The sequence below is a fragment of the Nerophis lumbriciformis genome, linkage group LG14 (assembly GCF_033978685.3).
Source record: "Nerophis lumbriciformis linkage group LG14, RoL_Nlum_v2.1, whole genome shotgun sequence".
Classification (NCBI taxonomy): Eukaryota; Metazoa; Chordata; class Actinopteri; order Syngnathiformes; family Syngnathidae; genus Nerophis; species Nerophis lumbriciformis.
Genome location: NC_084561.2, coordinates 21,593,824 through 21,611,683, shown reverse-complemented (window position 1 = coordinate 21,611,683; position 17,860 = coordinate 21,593,824). Strand labels below are relative to the sequence as shown.

The 17,860-nt window shown below is 38.4% G+C and overlaps 3 protein-coding genes across 5 annotated transcripts in view; 2 read left to right on the top strand and 1 right to left on the bottom strand.

Annotated features, from left to right (window-relative positions):
- The first annotated feature begins 279 nt into the window (after positions 1 to 279).
- On the top strand, positions 280 to 10,707 carry babam1 (BRISC and BRCA1 A complex member 1). 2 transcript variants are annotated; one of them, XM_061975850.2, is made up of 9 exons: positions 280 to 428; positions 1,187 to 1,620; positions 2,819 to 2,877; positions 2,950 to 3,070; positions 3,149 to 3,227; positions 3,295 to 3,319; positions 3,396 to 3,525; positions 6,503 to 6,589; positions 9,470 to 10,707. In XM_061975850.2, exons 2-9 carry the CDS (start codon positions 1,201 to 1,203, stop codon positions 9,668 to 9,670), a joined length of 1,122 nt encoding a protein of 373 aa, XP_061831834.2. In that variant the 5' UTR covers positions 280 to 428; positions 1,187 to 1,200; the 3' UTR covers positions 9,671 to 10,707. The 2 variants fall into 2 exon arrangements, with proteins under 2 accessions (XP_061831834.2, XP_061831835.2); XM_061975851.2 differs by having other exon boundaries at positions 296 to 352.
- Positions 10,708 to 11,497: 790 nt separating this feature from the next.
- The window catches only part of gtpbp3 (GTP binding protein 3, mitochondrial), a 70,393-nt gene continuing 64,030 nt past the window's right edge, over positions 11,498 to 17,860 (bottom strand). For both annotated transcript variants that reach the window (XM_061975846.2, XM_061975844.2), the window contains exon 12: positions 11,498 to 11,864. The gene's annotated coding sequence lies outside the window, so the exon portion shown is untranslated. The remainder of the gene's footprint in view (positions 11,865 to 17,860) is intronic.
- The window catches only part of plvapb (plasmalemma vesicle associated protein b), a 10,851-nt gene continuing 9,338 nt past the window's right edge, over positions 16,348 to 17,860 (top strand). The window contains exons 1-3 of the mRNA XM_061975848.2: positions 16,348 to 17,427; positions 17,499 to 17,672; positions 17,743 to 17,839. Of these exons, the coding sequence (XP_061831832.2) occupies positions 17,089 to 17,427; positions 17,499 to 17,672; positions 17,743 to 17,839 (610 nt within the window). The 5' untranslated portion in view covers positions 16,348 to 17,088. The remainder of the gene's footprint in view (positions 17,428 to 17,498; positions 17,673 to 17,742; positions 17,840 to 17,860) is intronic.

The window sequence follows — 17,860 nt, the reverse complement described above, 5'->3', positions numbered from 1 at the left end:
CATTCTCAAACATAACTATATACTGTAATGACTATTATTTCATTCTCAAACAATGTATTGTAGAGGGAAGAAACGGTGAATGTTGACAGCCAATAAACACGAAGAAAGCAGTGTAACGTTCACTGTCTGTTCGCTGAAAAACAATTATTTCTGGTATGGAAGTCAAAGCAAACATAAGCTGTTGACATTGAAATGACTATTACATTTCATTTGTAAACACTACTGCTGAGGGAAGAAACAGTAAATATTGACCGCCAATAGAGAAAAAAAGAAAATGCTAAAACTACATTGCCCACAATGCTTTGTGTAGTGGCTTCATTTCCGGTACGGAAGTCATAACAAAGACTTGCTAGTAGGTAATTTTATTTGGCGGCTTTCAATGAGTTTTACCATTTATAAATCCTAAAACCCGCTCATCCGTAAATCAGGTACGTTTACGCATTATTTTATTCCAAATAATTATGTGTGTTTTAAAATGCCAAGCCAGTTTGGCTAATGCTAACTGCTAAGTTTGCTCATCTATTTAAGGCGAGAGTTTCCTTGTGTGCTTTTTCTGTTTTTAAACGGTTCATGTACCAGTGCGGCCTAATAGTATTTGTTTAATGAACGGTATTATTCGGAACAAAGACCCGCTTATATATGTATTTTGGTCAAAATAATTAAGCAAACATTAGAAACAGTTGTGTAGTTTCACGCAACTCCAACAGCAATGCTAATCACATTGACATGCATGCTAAACATAATGAACACCTCTCTGACACTGTCATTCATAATCGAGCGTTGTGTCTTTGTAAACGTAGATTAAATAAAATAAACATCTCTGCTTGATTTCATTGGTTTATGTCCTCTGAGTTGTATCAGTCAGTCATTCCATCAAACTGTATTTGTAAAATATTTTACGTCAGCTATAGCTGGACCAAAGCGCATAAAACAATAGCAGAATAAATATAATGAAATAATAGAATATATTATTAAGTACAAGTTTATAAAAGTGTCACCGTAAGCACAATAAATCGGTCTTAAATTTAGTCATAATGAAAGACATGCACCTGGGGATAGGTTGATTGGCAACACTAAATTGGACCTAGTGTGTGAATATGAGTGTGAATGTTGTCTGTCTATCTGTGTTGGCCCTGAGATAGGCACCATTCGCCCATCTAAAGTTATTTCCCATTCATTCTCTCAGCTGCCTGTGTGTCCATGGAGACCCCTGAGCCTTGCCCAGCAGATGGAGAGGAGCGCTCGGTGGAGCTGCGACCACGAACCCGCTCCAACCCTGAAGGTGCCGAGGACCGTCGTAGCAGCACCGGTAGTCTTGGAGGTGGAGGCAACCCCAACCTTTCACAGCCAGCTGTCGGCAGCCGCGTCGAGGGCGAAGGCGAGGCCTCGACCAGCGACAGTCCGTCGACTTCCACCACGACCAGCATCTCCACAGCTGTGGCTCAGACTGTGACCCCTGTGGCTGCTACTGCTGCTGTTACACCAATGCAGCTTGCTGCTGCTGCTGCCGCCAAGGAGCGACCCAAGCCCACACAACAGCTGCCTCCACTGTCAACCCCTCTACCTCCACCAGCAGAGTACCAGATACGAGTTCCTCGGGTCAACTGTCCAGAGAAAGTGGTAGGCTCAGTGTTATTTCACATACCAACTTCATTTTATGATGGTCAGTAGTTAATGTATTCCACAACACAGCAGCAACATAATCAGTGTTGTAATACTGTCCGCATTTATAGCAGTATGGGAAGTATAACAGCATCGGAGCAGTAAAACCAAGATTATAAAGCACATGCTGAGTGCTTCTGGATGCTGACCTCATGATACTTTGTTTGTCCTTTCAGTAAGTATTTGCTGTATTTTGGCCATAAATGTTGTTACTCCATCACACAGGTTTTTTCTTCAAAGTTCAATTTTAACTTTTCAATGTCCAATTCAGGTGTATGATAGATACACTGGCAGTTATTCCACAATTCTTCATTCCACATTCATTTTTCAGAGAGCTTAAAAAATGTTGGATTATTTTTTTTAATTACTTTTTTTGCTCAAATTGCTCAATCAACCTCAGCCCTAAACAAAAATACCAATCATGTCATGTTTATTTATTTATTTTTTCAATTTAATCATTTGAAGGCCTTTTGATCAAATGATATATTATTCAATTACAGTCGTCCCTCGTTTATTGTTGTTGATTGGTTCTGGACATGACCATGACAAATGAAATAAGTTAATAATCATTCATTATAAATTTAATATTTTCATAGCTAGGGCATGAAAAACCTGTTCGTGACCTTCTAAATAAGTTGTTTTTTACATTATGAAAGCCATCTAGACATGAAATAACACCCTTTACAATGGGTACACAAACAATCGATTCACATCCTAATTCTTATTCATCTCCATTGTAAATTGATTCATATCGATTACATTTTTATGCAACTCTAGGAGCTTTTTTAACCACCTGTTTTGAAAAAGTTTCATTATACTGTAATTAATACACCAAATAATACATTGCAAGAATTGGTTTAAATCAAAATCGTGTTGAATCGAGAGTCGAATCGTCACAACAGGAATCAGCAATAAAAATACAAATGATTTCAAAATGTTTTTATGCCTTTCAAAACTTAAGGTCTTTTATGTCGCGTTTGACTTTGAAGAATATTCCAAATTGAATGTTTCCAGAGAGTTAAACATCCATCCATCCATCCATTTTCTACCGCTTATTCCCTAGATGTGTTAATTGAAGCGTTCGCAGATGCTTAATATTCTAAAGTTTCGGACATTTCAAACCTGATATCCACAACATGTCTGTTCCCTGTAATAGATCATCTGCTTGGACCTTTCAGAGGAGATGTGTTTATCAAAGCTGGAGTCTTTCAATGGGTAAGCTTCTTATAGAGCTCACCTCCCTGATTCAAGTGAAGGTGTTATTCCAATATGCGTCTTCCTCTCCAGGACCAAAACAAATGCTCTGAACATTTCCCAGAAGATGATTGAGATGTTTGTGAGAACTAAGCACAAGATTGACAAGCGACACGAGTTTGCTCTGGTGGTGGTCAATGACGACGCTATGTGGGTAAGTGACGGACACCTTGGAGCAACAGTATTTATGTAATTTGTCTTCACGGAATGTTCTACTCTACATTTGTCTCAGCTGTCAGGCTTCACCTCTGACCCCCGCGAGCTGTGCAGCTGTCTATACGACCTGGAGACCAACGTGTGCGAGACTTTCAGTATCCTTTCATTCAAAGTCCATTCTTACTTGTAAAATGTTGTTTTTTAGCCTTAACTGTCTTGCAGGTCTGGAAGATCTTCTCAATGTTATGTATGTACTCTAACCACCACTGCTTTGCCTAAGGTGTTCTATATGAAGGTGATTAAGTAGGATGTCTGTTTTACAGTCGTCAGAAGATTGAGCTGCCATCGATGGAGAACATTCAGACCGTGCCGCCTCCTTACGTGGTGCGGACTGTGCTCATCTACAGCCGCCATGCTGGGCAGCTACAACTCAACCCCTCTGAGGCCGTCAGTGTAAGTTCTACTGACCTGCTCTTTGGTTTTAGATGGCTGTCAGTGTGCTTTTATTTTTTTGTAGAAATAGCATATGAAAAAACTGGAAAAAATTCAGCAAAAAGTTACATTATTGCACACACTGTAGATCTCAGTTTTAAGACCAGTTGAATTGCAAGAATTTACATTTTACACTGTTTGATCTTAAGACGCTTGTAGGTAGAGTTTCAAAATACAAAAAGAAGAAATGGGAGTGAGACAAACATTTTAAGTTAGCAATTTAATGAGATTACTCATTATATCACGCTTCACTTAAGGAAGCCCAGTTCTAATTTAGAGAAATTAATGTGATGAAGTATTTCCTCATCGTGACCTGGTAACGGTCTAAGCAACGATGCTTGGAGGAACCTCCAGGCTACCGGTGAGTACTGTAATCTAGAGTAGGACATACTCAAGGCTACTGTATTGGGTGAAATGAGTGTAAAGGTGACTTTATGTGTGTTATTTCATGTCTAAAGGGCTCTAAATATTTTTTAAAATGTATTGAGAAGTTTAAAAGTTTTTGTATGCTCTAAATATGAAAATATTTGATTTATTAATAATTATCCCACTTTGTGGAAAACCCATACCGCGGCCATGTCTTGTACCAATTAACCGCAATAAACGAGGGACTGCCTATCCTTACCTATCCTATCTTATTGCAAACAAACCTTAAACTGGAATAGGCTGTTCATCAGCTGACCAAAAGTTTAAAACCACAGCCTTTTTAAAAGCCAAAATGTGAATTCAATGTCATTGTCAATGTCATATATTCACAATATTATACTCTCTTGATGGCATAGGTAAAACAATTCCTCTCTTTGAACAAGGTTGTTAAGTTGCATAAACAAGACTTCTTGCTGTGTACCATTGCAGCTGAGGTCGGACGCAGTAAGAAAGTCATTTTACATTTCTTAAAAAATCCTGAGAGTTATGGAACAAAAAAGTCAAGCGGTGCACCCCAAATAAGTTCACCTGAAGTAAGCCGGAGGATCCGATTGGCTGTTCATTAAGACACAAATTTATCAATTACTTTCATGAATCGAGTTATCGCATAAAACCCTTAATACCATCAATGCGTTTTTTAGGGTTAAAAACCAAAAAAGATTTTCTGCTTTTAATGGTTTTTTTTCTAATAAATGCACATCATCAACATTGACATTTCACTTTTAACATGTGTGCACTAATAAAAATGTAATTAAAAAAACAAAACTATCTGCTATTTGCCGTCACACAAATCATGGCCCACGTACACCACCGCTCTCGTGTGCTCTATTGCAGTGGCCGCACGAAAACTAAGTCCACATATATAAAGTTCCAGGCACTCCATTCAATTCGGATGTTCAATTTGTATTAGTTACACCACAGATGTCCAGATCTGCCCAGCCACATCATTTTACATGGCCCATGAAAGCCTGGAAATAATATGCGTCCATAAAGTACTTAATCTTTCTCTAGCTATCTCCATTTCGACAAAAACAATACATGTACTGCATGCAGTTGCATATATTTTAAACTGTATTATCCAAAAATGCAACTAATATCATATTCACAAAAATATTTTTGTTAAAATAAAAATACATATTTAAATAGCAAATTATCCATCAAATTATACACTGTTTTTATGTTAAAGAACCTGTGATATTGTTATTTCTATTTACATTAATACACTGTGAAAACAACTGTGAATTTTATGGAAAAAAACTGGCAGCTCAGTCACCCAAATTTTACAGTAAAAACAGCAACACCGTTCTTCCATTTATATTTTATGGGAACATTTTGGCATCTCAGCTGCCAGTTTTATATAGCAAAATCAACAGATGTAGCTATTGCATAAAGTAGTGGTTATAAAACCTTTTTCACCAAGTACCACCTCAGAAAACACTTGACTATCCAATAATGACCGACATTAAAATACAGAAGCGTAGTAGGCCTAAGTACTTATTAAAAATAAGGCATATATTTAATTTAACAAGTGTATTTAATATTATTGGCCACTGTAACATTATACACAGTTTGAACAGTAAGACTGTTTGAATATAGGAAAATCAAAAATTGTACTTTAATCAAGTGATTCTTTGGCATACCACTAGATGGAGCCTACGTACCACTAGTGGTACACGTACCACAGTTTGAAAATTACTGGCATAGGCAATTGTGTAACAATAACATGAGGTGAAACTTTATACATATATATTTATATATTATTCACTTTTACAAGCAGCCCTCTGAGGGCTGCTATATCTATGACGTGGCCCTTAATGAAAACAAGTTTGACATCCCCGAGTTACACTCACTAAATAATTAATCGAAGCAACAAAATATAAGTCAAAGCTATTTTATAATCAAATTAATAGTTACTGATTCATATAGTTTATCAGTTAAATGATATATAGTCCTACACCCATTTCTTATTTTTGCATTTTGAAGCTTTACTTAAAACCTTTCTTAATCCAACAGTGCAAAATATAAATTCTTGTAATTTTTCATCCATCCATCCATTTTCTACCGCTTATTCCCTTCGGGGTTGCGGGGGGGCGCTGGAGCCTATCTCAGCTACAATCGGACGGAAGGCGGGGTACACCCTGGACAAGTCGCCACTTCATCGAAGGGCCAACACAGATAGACAGAAACATAACATGTAATTTTTCTACAAGTCTTAAAATTTTGATCAAGAATGAAGGTTTTTTTCTTTCCAAATCCTTTTCACAAATTTTTTTTTTTTTTTTAATAAAAGTAGGCCCCTACATCCTTTTTTATTTCTCATTATGCAGCCCTCGGTGGATAAAGACACCCCCGCTTTAAGCTAACTTACTAGGAACAACACTTTAGGCAAGAATACTTTTTTTTGTTGTGTCCTTGTGTAGTTGTTCAAGTAGCCTACGGTTAGTGCTGCTGGCATGCTGTAGTCTAACATCTGACGCAATTCAACATGCATCTTTTATTTCTTGGCCTTCAGAAGATGCTCCAGTCTCCCTATTTTTTCTTCGATGTGGTCTACCTACACAATGGGGCAGAAGATCAGGGGGAGGAAACCAGCTGGCGGGTGAGTAGATCTTTTAAGTGCTTTTTTATTTTTATATACATTTTTTTATTCATCATACTAATTCGGATCTGAGAGCGAGACATCAATGCTCTCGGGTATATTGTGATGCATGCATCATATTATCATCTTAAGAGAATGCTGCTCCCTTAAGATGAGGGTGGTGCCTTGTTCAAGGGCATCTCGACAGTAGTTGGGATTGTAAGCAGACTGTACAACAATTAGTTGCAATATCATTTTGTCAGTAATGACACCAAACTGTAGTCCTCACCGAATTCAGTACTTTTATAGGTACCAACTGATGTCTGTTAGGATGCATGCAATTCTGTTTGTTTTCCGACAGAAATAAACCAAAATAATAAGTGTAATTATAGTTCTAAACCTACTCCGTCTCATAAACTTACAATAAAACATACCTTCATTTAATCAAAGTGTAATTTCAGGGGAATTTTGCGGCCGTGTTTGATGCACTGCGCAGTATATATTCATGCAGTGTTTAGTGACCAGCTAGTTGTCTAACACGCTCCCGACGGCGCAATAAAGGTAAAAAAATACACAGAACTAACAAAAAAAAAGGATTACCCCCATTATGACTTTTGAGTGAAGTATGTCAACTGTGGTGGCTGCCTCCAATGTGTTGTTTGTAATCACTGCGCTATGTCTGTGCTTTTACTCGTTTTTTAAAATATTTTTCATAGGTTTTGCTGTCTGCATGGCTTTCTGATTTTTTTATCACCATACTTGAATACTGAACTTTTAATTCTGCTTTTTACTGCAATATGTATTAGTTTACTTTGGATTCTTGGCAACACATGCAAAAAAATGTAACATTTTAAATCAACGTTTTGTCAGGCAAAGTATATTAATTTACTGTTACTGAGAGTCAGATATACTATGTTTCCCATGTGTATGTATACATGATGCTCACCTTGCACAAAGATACTGTTCATTCATTCATAGCATCCAGCCCTCCCAGCTAATCTTTATTTTGCATAATTTTCTTCAATGTGATGCAAATACTTCCTGCATTTTTGGCGAGTGGAGTGCCCCCATGCTGCACAACAGTGCATGTTTACATGTCAAACATTCTTCAATTAAAAGAAATGTCTGAGTAAGTGCGGTATCGCTTAGCAACGGCTCCAAACTGGTGTGGAACATGGCGCCCTGTAGTCACGTGAGGGGCTTTTGACCAATCAGGAGATCATCTGAAACAGAGTTGTCCATACTCTGTCTTAGTCTATACAATACTGCCTACACCTCCCTGATACCGAAGTACATGTCAAACTACTTCCTTAACGTATATGACCGCCATAACCACAACACCAGGAGGAGCTCTACTAACCACGTTAAACCCAGATTCCGATCTAACAAAGGTCTTAACTCATTCTCTTTCTATGCCACATCAATGTGGAATGCGCTCCCAACAGGTATAAAAAAAAAGGCATCTCTATCCTCCTTCAAAACCGCAATAAAAGTACACCTCCAGGCAACTTGTACGGAATATGTACTTCACTGTGCAACCTACTAATAAAAGTCTCAATCAATCAATCAATCAATCTAACGTGTTGGAATTGCAACTGCATGCACATGTCTACTCTACAATATATTACAGTACAGCACTTACAAAAGTGTCAGAACACAAGATAACTGGACATAGTACCATTAAAAAGTGAGATTTTTTTAAACAATTAACATTTATTAACACTTTTGAACACACACAAAATTTGTGAAAATTAGTACCAAAGAGTACCAATTCCCGGTGCCTAGGAACCTATTCCTAAGTACCGGGAATTGGTACTCTAGTGATTCAATTGTGAAAGGTACCCATCCCTATTCAGGTTGCATAATACGAACAGTACATAATTTAAAGACTAATATGGTCATAATTAAATGTATTGTTGGGATTAGAAGTGCAATACTTTGTGGTTATCTATGGGTTAGGGCTGAACGATTATGGCAAAAATAATTATTTTGATTGATATTAAAATCATGATTAATAACACAATTATTCATTAATTTGAAAACATTAGCATTTATTGTACCTCCAAATCTCAACTTTAAATATATTCTAAAAGAACAACTGGATATAAATTAGTAACAAATAGAGAAAAGGGTAAATCATAATTATAGGAACAACAATAAATAAAAATAATTGCAGTATGATAAAACAAATGTAGAAACAAAATCAGTTTTTCCATTTACATTTTTTGGAATCTTGTTTTTTTTTACCTTTTATGATTATTTTACTACCACAGAGTGTGCTTTTTGTGTCATAGATACAATTTTATAAAAATCAATCATTTAGTGAAAATGTATTTATGCAGCCCTTAATCACAATTGTCTCAAAGGTCTTTAGAAACTCCCCTGATCTAAACCTACAAATGTCCGTTAATTAAATGCAAACATCCTCAGATTTAATACAATACATCTTTGGACAATTTTGACCTGTTGTATATGTATCAGTAAGTTTTTAGGTACCGGTATATAGTGCTTGTGTAAGGTGTTTTTTGAAACCTTCATTTTGTTAAGACAGTCAGACCTGATGTTGCGCACCGCGTTATTATTGTGAAGGGAGAAGTGTGCTGTTCTGATCTTCAAGCTGACGACTTGACGCTCACTCATCCATTTCACTGTTACAAGCTCAGGAATTTGCATGCACATAATTCGCATACTCCTTTTTTTTTCCAATTATAATACTTTTATGATTGTAAGAAACCAAAACTGAAATCTGTCCATCCATCCATTTTCTGCCGCTTGTCCCTTTTAATCAAGAATAACATTTGATGAATTGTCCAGCACTACTAAGGGTTCATTACCACTTTTTAGTTTTTTCCCCCATGCTTCCATTTTCCAGCAACTAAACTTAATGTCTTCTATCTCCAGGAGAACTACACGGCTTTCTGCAACCTGGACTCAAAGGGAATGGGTTATCGCTTTGAGGTTTCTCTGAGCGGCCCTGCCATCGAGCTGCACAACTGCATGGCCAAACTTCTGGCTCACCCTCTGCAGAGACCTTTCCAGAGCCACGTGTCCTACAGCCTCTTGGAGGGGGACGAGATGCAGGACGTGGAGGCCACAGTCTAGAACAGGACTTTGTTCTGTGAGGTTCAAACGCACACTGAATATTAATAGACTGGCACTGGGATTGTCCAAAAACACGTAGATTTATCTTATCTTGTAGGTTTTACTCATGACTAAAGACTGGCTAATATTTAAAGAATGACAAAAACATCAAGATGAGACCACCTCAGTACACACGTATGCAAAATCAATCAACAAAGACGTGAACTGGAGCATAATGTACTGTTGTGTACTTTCTGTGTGGAATATTTTTACGTGGTCATCTGCACCTTTACTAAAAATGAAATGGTTTATTTTAGTCATGTTCTACTCCCGCACGAACACATGATTGCAACAAATGGATTTGGCGCAACCTGTTTGCCCTCATAAACACATTATAACGGGACTATCTGTGAATGTAGCTTGTCGGTAAAACTCTGTACAGTCGGTTCAAAAACATTTTTTCAAACTGGACAAAATGAAGTGACAGAAGAAAGTTTATTTTTCTATTTCTGAACATACTTTGGTTTTTTTTCTCACTTTCAACATTCCTGTCTTCGGCTGCGTTTACACTGCACACCAAATTGGATTTTTTTGCCCTCAAATGACACAGATCAGATTTTCTTTTGCCAGTCTAAAAGCTCCAAAGTGTTTCAAATCTGATCTTTTAGTATCAGATTCAGGCCACATCAGGAGGTAGTCCTGAATCCGATTGGAATCTGATCTTTTCAAATGTGACTTCGGTCTGAACGCAATGCAACCCTAATGTGATATTTTGTCAGCTTTGGGCAAGCTACGTCACTTGTGTGCGCCAGGAAAGACGCAGTCGCCAGCGGAAGTGAATATTTCATCACAACATCTGGTTTCGGTGAGCAACGTCTATTAAAGACGACCACATTTTTGGTGCATCACTTGTCAGTAGTGCGCAAATAACAAGCTATATGTAATGCATAAATATATATTTTGACTCCGAAGAAATGGCGATTGTTGAAGAACCGGACTTGACGCTGTACCGCATTTTCTTACATGTGAGATGAAATATAAAGCTCCTGTAGATCCACGCTGATGTCTGTGTTCCTCTACTTAACAGCTATTAAAAGATTAGAATCCTCCCAAATATATTACACTATATATATCCATTCGTACATCGCTTGAATTTATTTCACATAAAAACACTAATTTTTAAGGTGTTGCGACTTTTATTCTATTTTGTAATAGTAGCGACTTCCTCCCGGTCAACTTTCTTTGTTTTCACTTTATCGAAGTGCGCATGCAAGAGAGGTGGAGGCCACATTGGGGCTATACACGTTTACACTGGAGTCTGATAAAAACATTTTACTTGCAGTGTTAACAGTCAGCTGGAGAAAATCAGATTTAAAAAAAAAAAATTATTTGGGCATCTTTGGCCTGCAGTGTAAACGTAGTCTTTGACAGTGTCTGTTACAAAGTAGATGCACTTGCGTCATGGCCAAAATCTCCATCTAGGTGCTAGAGGATGGGGCTATAGTCCCCGCAACCCACCACCACAAATAGACTGCTGTCCTGAAGGAAACGGCGAATACCTTTTTAAAAAAAAAAAAGTTTTGCCTTTACCAAATAATACTGCTCTGTTTTGATATTGCCAGAGATGTATTAATTTAACAATATCTTTATTATTGTAGTTGTGCTGTAGTGTAGAAGTGTATCGTATTATCTTTCTGATCGTTTGGTTAAACTTATTGTGTGGCAGCTGTCACTACGATGCAGTACAGCTCAACAGTACACGTCAATGCATGTTTTTTCATTGTTACATTAAATATCTGTCCATGCAGTAAACATACTATCTATTTTTACTTCAAAAAATGTTCATTTTATAGACAATAAATTACAAAGATAAAAGTTCTTTACTCCATCCATTTTCTACCACTTGTCCCTTTCGGGGTCGCGGGGGGTGCTGCAGCCTATCTCAGCTGCATTCGGGCGGTAGGCGGGGTACACCCTGGACAAGTCGCCACCTCATCGCAGACTGGTTAACTCCATCCATCCATCCATCCATTTTCTACCGCTTATTCCCTTTGGGGTCACGGGGGGCGCTGGAGCCTATCTCAGCTACAATCGGGCGGAAGGCGGGGTACACCCTGGACAAGTCGCCACTTCATCGCGGACTGGTTAACTCATTTGTTTGAAATAGTTGTTTCTGTGCTGTCTACATAGTGTCCAGCAGGTGGCAGCATGTCTCCTAGAAATGAGGATGGAAAATACAAAGTAGATTACAGATTTCAAGTGGATTCTACTTATTGTAGAGATACTATTTTTAAACTACTTTTCAAACTTAATGCAACTTTTACACATCAGTGTCCATTTCTTCAGATAATTGGACAAAATGATCGTTAAAAAGGTTATATTTATTAATGTTCGCTCTTATCTACTTGTGGTGTGAATATTACTTGAGTGCTAAAGACATGTGTCTCTTGTCCCTTATCTAAAGTAGTCTTTTTGTCTTATCCGTCCTACTTCCTGTTTTGGATCTAACAAACGGCAGCCTGATAGTTTCTCACTTTCTGTCACTCATAGGCCTTCATAATTGAGGTTTTTCCCCAGACAGGGCATGTTGTTAGCGAGACAATAGGGAGCAGGAAAGCTTGAGGCCCAAAAGACCTTTCCCCTTTTTCCACCCTCATTGCTGCAGATAACAGCGTGATTCTGTACTGCAGGGAGAATTTGTTATTCCTCAAGAATGACAGCTCCCTATTGTTTTAATTCCTTCACTCCTCCACTGCTATGACCCCTTTCCGTGCTGGCTTGGAACAGGATATGCTCTTTTCTTATTTTCTCCCTACAGTCTGGCCGCTGTGCTGAGGAATTCCCTCCCCATCTAATGAAGCTTCAATTATTTTCACAGATATATTTCATGTTTAGTGTTAACAATGCAACATTACCAGTTTAACTAACATTTAGGCATCCCAGCAACTCATGTGCATGAAACACACTAAAACCACTTTACTTATGGATTTGAGGTAGAATTGAGCAGTTCTACATACTTTTTTGTTTTTTAATTACACCTTAAAAACGATTTATCTTGTCTGGGTTGCTTTTTTTCCCCCAGTACAACCTCACATTTGTATCTGTACAGCTATTTTTCTTTACACATTGTACCTAAAATCACACTAAAACATATCATTCCAGTACACATCTTTTGGGCTTCAGTCTATCGTGGATTTTTTTCTTAAGCTTATTCTATCTATTTTTTGCCTAAATAATGCATTTTCAAGCATAAACATGGCTAAATAAATGAAAAATATCAAAATTGGCCACTGGAGGAGACCAAGCCAATCAGAGCATGTTGTTCAGTATTGTGGCCACTAATTGGCTCAGCCTCATGCAGCATTACTATATTGGATTAAAGGAGTGTAAAGGTGAAATATCCTGTTTAAATAGTTACTGTCTCAATTATAACATTTTTAAACTAGAATAGACCGAATATAATTATTCATGCTAAAATTAACATTATGATGTACAGTCAATGACTAAAAATTAGGAAAGAGCTTTTAAAACCAGGAACATTTCTGTGGGAAAAATTAAAATCTTGGCAAGTGGCAAATCATTTGCGATGTTTTTGAGCTCAGAACAGCATCTCCAACTGGGATGAATTGAAAGCAATTGGTGTTTGGCCCTCCCAACCAAAACAGCCCAATTTTTAAAAGTGTAACGGAAATGTAACCTTTTAATAAGAAAAACTAACTTTTAGAGAATAAATATTGTATGAAAAAACAACGCAATAGAATGTACTACAAACAGTGTTGGGTTAGTTACTGAAAACCAGTAACTAGTTAGTTACTAGTTACTTTATTTCAAAAGTAACTCGGTTACTAACTCAGTTCTTTACACCAAAAAGTAATGCGTTACTGTGAAAAGTAACTAGTTACTTCTTCATTTCTTTTTTTTTTTTTTTAAAGCTCCCATTAATGCCCTTTTAGCCTTAATTTCAGTACTGTTATTGCACTGGAGAATAATACAATCTGTTGATCAACTTGACATGCATTTGCATCACAGAACTCTGCTAAGCAATGTGGTCTACATACAACACACAAAGATATGTTTCAAAGGGCCAATTTATTTCAGGCCAGAACAAATTGACAAAACTATTTTAAATAGCTGCAACATAACATACATAAGTAACAAACAGCATAATAACAACATACTGTAGCTGTAAACCTGGCTTCACCCAAGGAAGGTACACATGACAAACACACAAGGCTTAACCAGGCATTTTTTTCTCTCAAGGAATTGTGAAATAAAATCATGCCTTCAGGAGATCAACACTGTACTGAAGCCCAGAACACTCTACACATTTCCCCAGTTTTAGTTTAGAGAGAAGGAAAGATTGGCCTGGCCCACTAGGATCCCTCATTATGTTTGTGAACTTTATAGTCTATACATTTAGAGTGATGTGATAATCAAATACTCTAGAAGTCTAGAATGAAAGAGTATATAAGATAATTCACAGAGTGTGTGTACTTTCAGTGATGAATGATGAGCAGAGGCAGAGTTTGGAGTGTTTTCTTTAGCTCGCTTTCCATTTTTATGTACTCACTGTCCAGGTACTTGGAAAATGTTTTCCGTGCCATTGGCTGTTTGACGCCGGTATCATGCTAATTAGCTGCCTGAAAGCGGGTGACTCCACTCTATAAATAGTCTGCATGTCTTCTAGCACATACGCTGCAATAGCTCTATCAATGTTGTCCTGGCTAGCGGTCCCTCCGTTAAAATCCTTAGGTGGAGGTGAAGGTGAAGTGGCATCAGAATGTGTCTCTCTTTACTAGCTTCGTCGAAGCATGTTGCTTTTGTAGCTGTTTCAGCAGATTTGAATTGCTGTTTTGGGCAGTAGATGGGTTCTTTGATCCAAGACACAACTTACATTTAACTAAAATGTTCTCTTCTTTGTGCTCGACAAAATAAAAGTAGTGAGAATATCTCCATGTTAAGAATCTCGACTGCGGGTCCGCCATGTCTTGTTAGTAAACACACACACACAGCGCGCCTCTTCTCTTCTTCCCGTTGTGACACAGGAAGAATCAGAAGGACGACACCGCAGCTCTCCAATAAAACACAATCAGATCTTCTTAGTTTCTAGCCGATACTACATAAAAAATAACGCAGTAACGCATCATGTAGTAACGGTAACTGAGTTACTGAATATAAAAAACAACGCATTAGACTACTAGTTACTGCCGAAAATAACGCCGTTACTTTGTAACGCGTTAGTCCCAACACTGACTACCAACAACTCAGTCAGACAACATCAGAAGCTTTTTACATATTTTCATGAATAAATGTTCACCGTTTAGATATAACGTTTACATCCTTGGCTGGCGTTCGACTCATTCTGCTCCGGTATGGTGCAGACTAGCAGTGATACTCTCAAATTCCTTTGCCAAGTTGATCATTTCTTTAACTCAATTAATATATTTCCACTTCTTCTCAGCACTGTCCTTCACACTGTCTTTCTTCCAAAGGTTGAAAAACAAAGTTATGTCGATCTCTAGCTATAAGCTAATGCTGACGAGTAAGACCCGATGTTTTAGGCCAGGGGTTTAACCGTTTTGGCTGAGAGAGCCATGAAAGCCAAATATTTTTAAAATGTATTTCCGTGAGAGACATACAATATTTTTTGACACTGAATACAACTAAATGCGTGCATTTTTAAGTAAGACCAACATTTTAAGAGTATAATAAGTATCTTATTATTTTTAATACTATTGTTATTCTGAAGCTAACCAATAATAAATAAAATACTTCTTACCATTTATGCGACTTCTTGAACAGGTTGGGTAGAAAACGGATGGATGGAATAAAATGCATGAGAATGTTTTATATTTTGAACGTTATTTTTAAAACTGTGATTACCAGCGGAATTATTCATTACTTATCGTGTTAAGCAATGTCAGCTAAGATTTATCTGAGAGCCACATGCAGTCATCAAAAGAGCCACAGATTCCCTACCCCCGTTTTAGGCGGATCTTAGGTGGTTGACATTTGCTACGCCAAATAATGGCGTGGTAACCTGACTCTCGCCAGATCCTTGTAGTTCGCTGAGCTCCACACAAGGATCTGGGCTCGAGGGCATTGCAAACTCCTTCAAGATAGCAAAATATAATGAACCAATCAGGATCGCCGGGCGGGCATAGATGTGACGTAGCGCCGAAGCGACTGTTTGATTCAAACAACAATGGCGGCACGCAGCGAGGAGTCGTGTGCTGACATTGATTCTGCTATTGCAACTGTTTTGCGACATCGATGGGCTGCTGACATTGCTGCGTTGTTTCAGTAAAAGTTCTCTTACTTTTCGCTCTGTCGTTATCCAACATGTCGGCTGTTCTGTTTTGGATTTCCCAGAGTCGCTCTCATCAGCGTTACGGGTTGATTTCCATGTGAGTGCTTGAAGTAGCACGTCACTCAAGATAACGGACAAGTGCTTTATCCAATCACATACAATGATTTATTTACAAGGCCCCGCCTTCTGCAATACATCTCCTATTGAGAAGTCCCCGATCCTTGTGTGGAGCTCAGCCAACTACAAGGATCTGGCGAGAGTCAGGTTAATGGCGGGGATGCTTGTAACTTAAAGCATAACAATTAGCAAGAAACTCCTCTTATCTAAAAACACTTTTTCTCCCAAATGTGCATAATACAAGTACCGGTACTAATAATGCAAAACAAATCCAAACAAAAGTTATACTTTGATATTGAAAAACTTCCAAGATGTGTGCTCACACCCTTGTATTTTGGTGATTAAAAAACTGAACTTAATTATGCCATAAATATGTCTTTTATACCAGCAAGACTTTAATCATACATACAGGCCTATAGGTCATGAATGATATATTCAAACTGTGGTACGCCAAAGAATCACTTGAGTAAAGTACAGTGTTTTATTTTCCTATATTCAGCGTTACTGTTCAAACTATGTAATAATACAGTGGCCAAAATATTAAATATACTCTGCCTTGTTTTTGATGAATACTTAGGCCTACTACGTTACTGTATTTTAATGTTGGTCATTATGGTGGTACTTGGAGAGCCAAGTGTTTTCTAAGGTGGTACTTGGTGGAAAAAAGTTTGAGAACCACTAATATATTGCATAACAAAGTTAGTGCTTGCTGGTATAACACGTTAAATATGGCTACTGTCTGTCTTGGGAGGCGCAGCTCTATAATCCCAAGAATGTTTCCTTATTCCCAACGTTTTTCCTGCCTAAAAATGACAATAGACATCGACAACCAAGGTTGACTGACAGCACGCTTGCTGACTTTTCCATTCCCAAGTGTCTATTTTTGTAGTAATGACTTTAAGTATGCGTAGGTTGAGGCTGTAAATGTGACAGAGGTCGCTAAGGAGGGAGGAGGGAGGTGAGGGCTGGGCCAGAATGGACTGGAAGTGTGCCCCCAGCAGCATTTATAAACATGACCCCCACTCGTCTCCCCACACTCTTTTGTTTACATACGTGCTTCTTGGCACAACCTCACACTGGAAGGCTCCTCCACAAATCTTCCTGTTTTAGATTTGAAGGAAAAGCCGGCATTTGGCCCCCAAACGTCATGTACAGCTCCAGCTACTCTCGGGCCAAGTTTGGCCTGGAGGCCAGGGAGCCTCTGCACAAACCGAAAGGGAAGAGCTGCGGCTACTACATGAGGATCGTTTTCTTCTTCTCCTCCCTCATCCAGTCCCTCATCATCGTCAGCCTGGTGCTCTTCCTCATCTACGGGCAGCCCGAGAAGTCCGCCGAGGAGAAGCGAGTCAAGGTGAGCCACGTTTATTTTGATCTACTAAAAAGGAGTTGCTTTGGACCAGTAACCACCAGGATGTTGTGCAGGAGCTGCAGCAGGCCTTGAACAGCCTGAGCGAGAACAACTTCCAGCTGACTAAAGAGAAAAGCCAGCTGGGTGCTCTGCTCGGGGCTCGCACTGCTGAGAAAGCTGCTATGGAGAAGGCGCTGGAGACGCTCAGAAGTGTTGCAAACACTACTACTGAATTAAGGAGTAGACTAGTGAGTGACTAAGATAAATATTATAGATATTGTCTAAAAATTCACTCATTTTGTCGTTTTGCTTTTCTAGGTCCAGTGTGAGAGGCTGATTGCAACAACACGTAGCAGCATGGGCATGCGATGTCCTACTCCACCCATACAGCATCCTATTGTGGTCAATACTGGCAGTATGTATAACAATACACTAC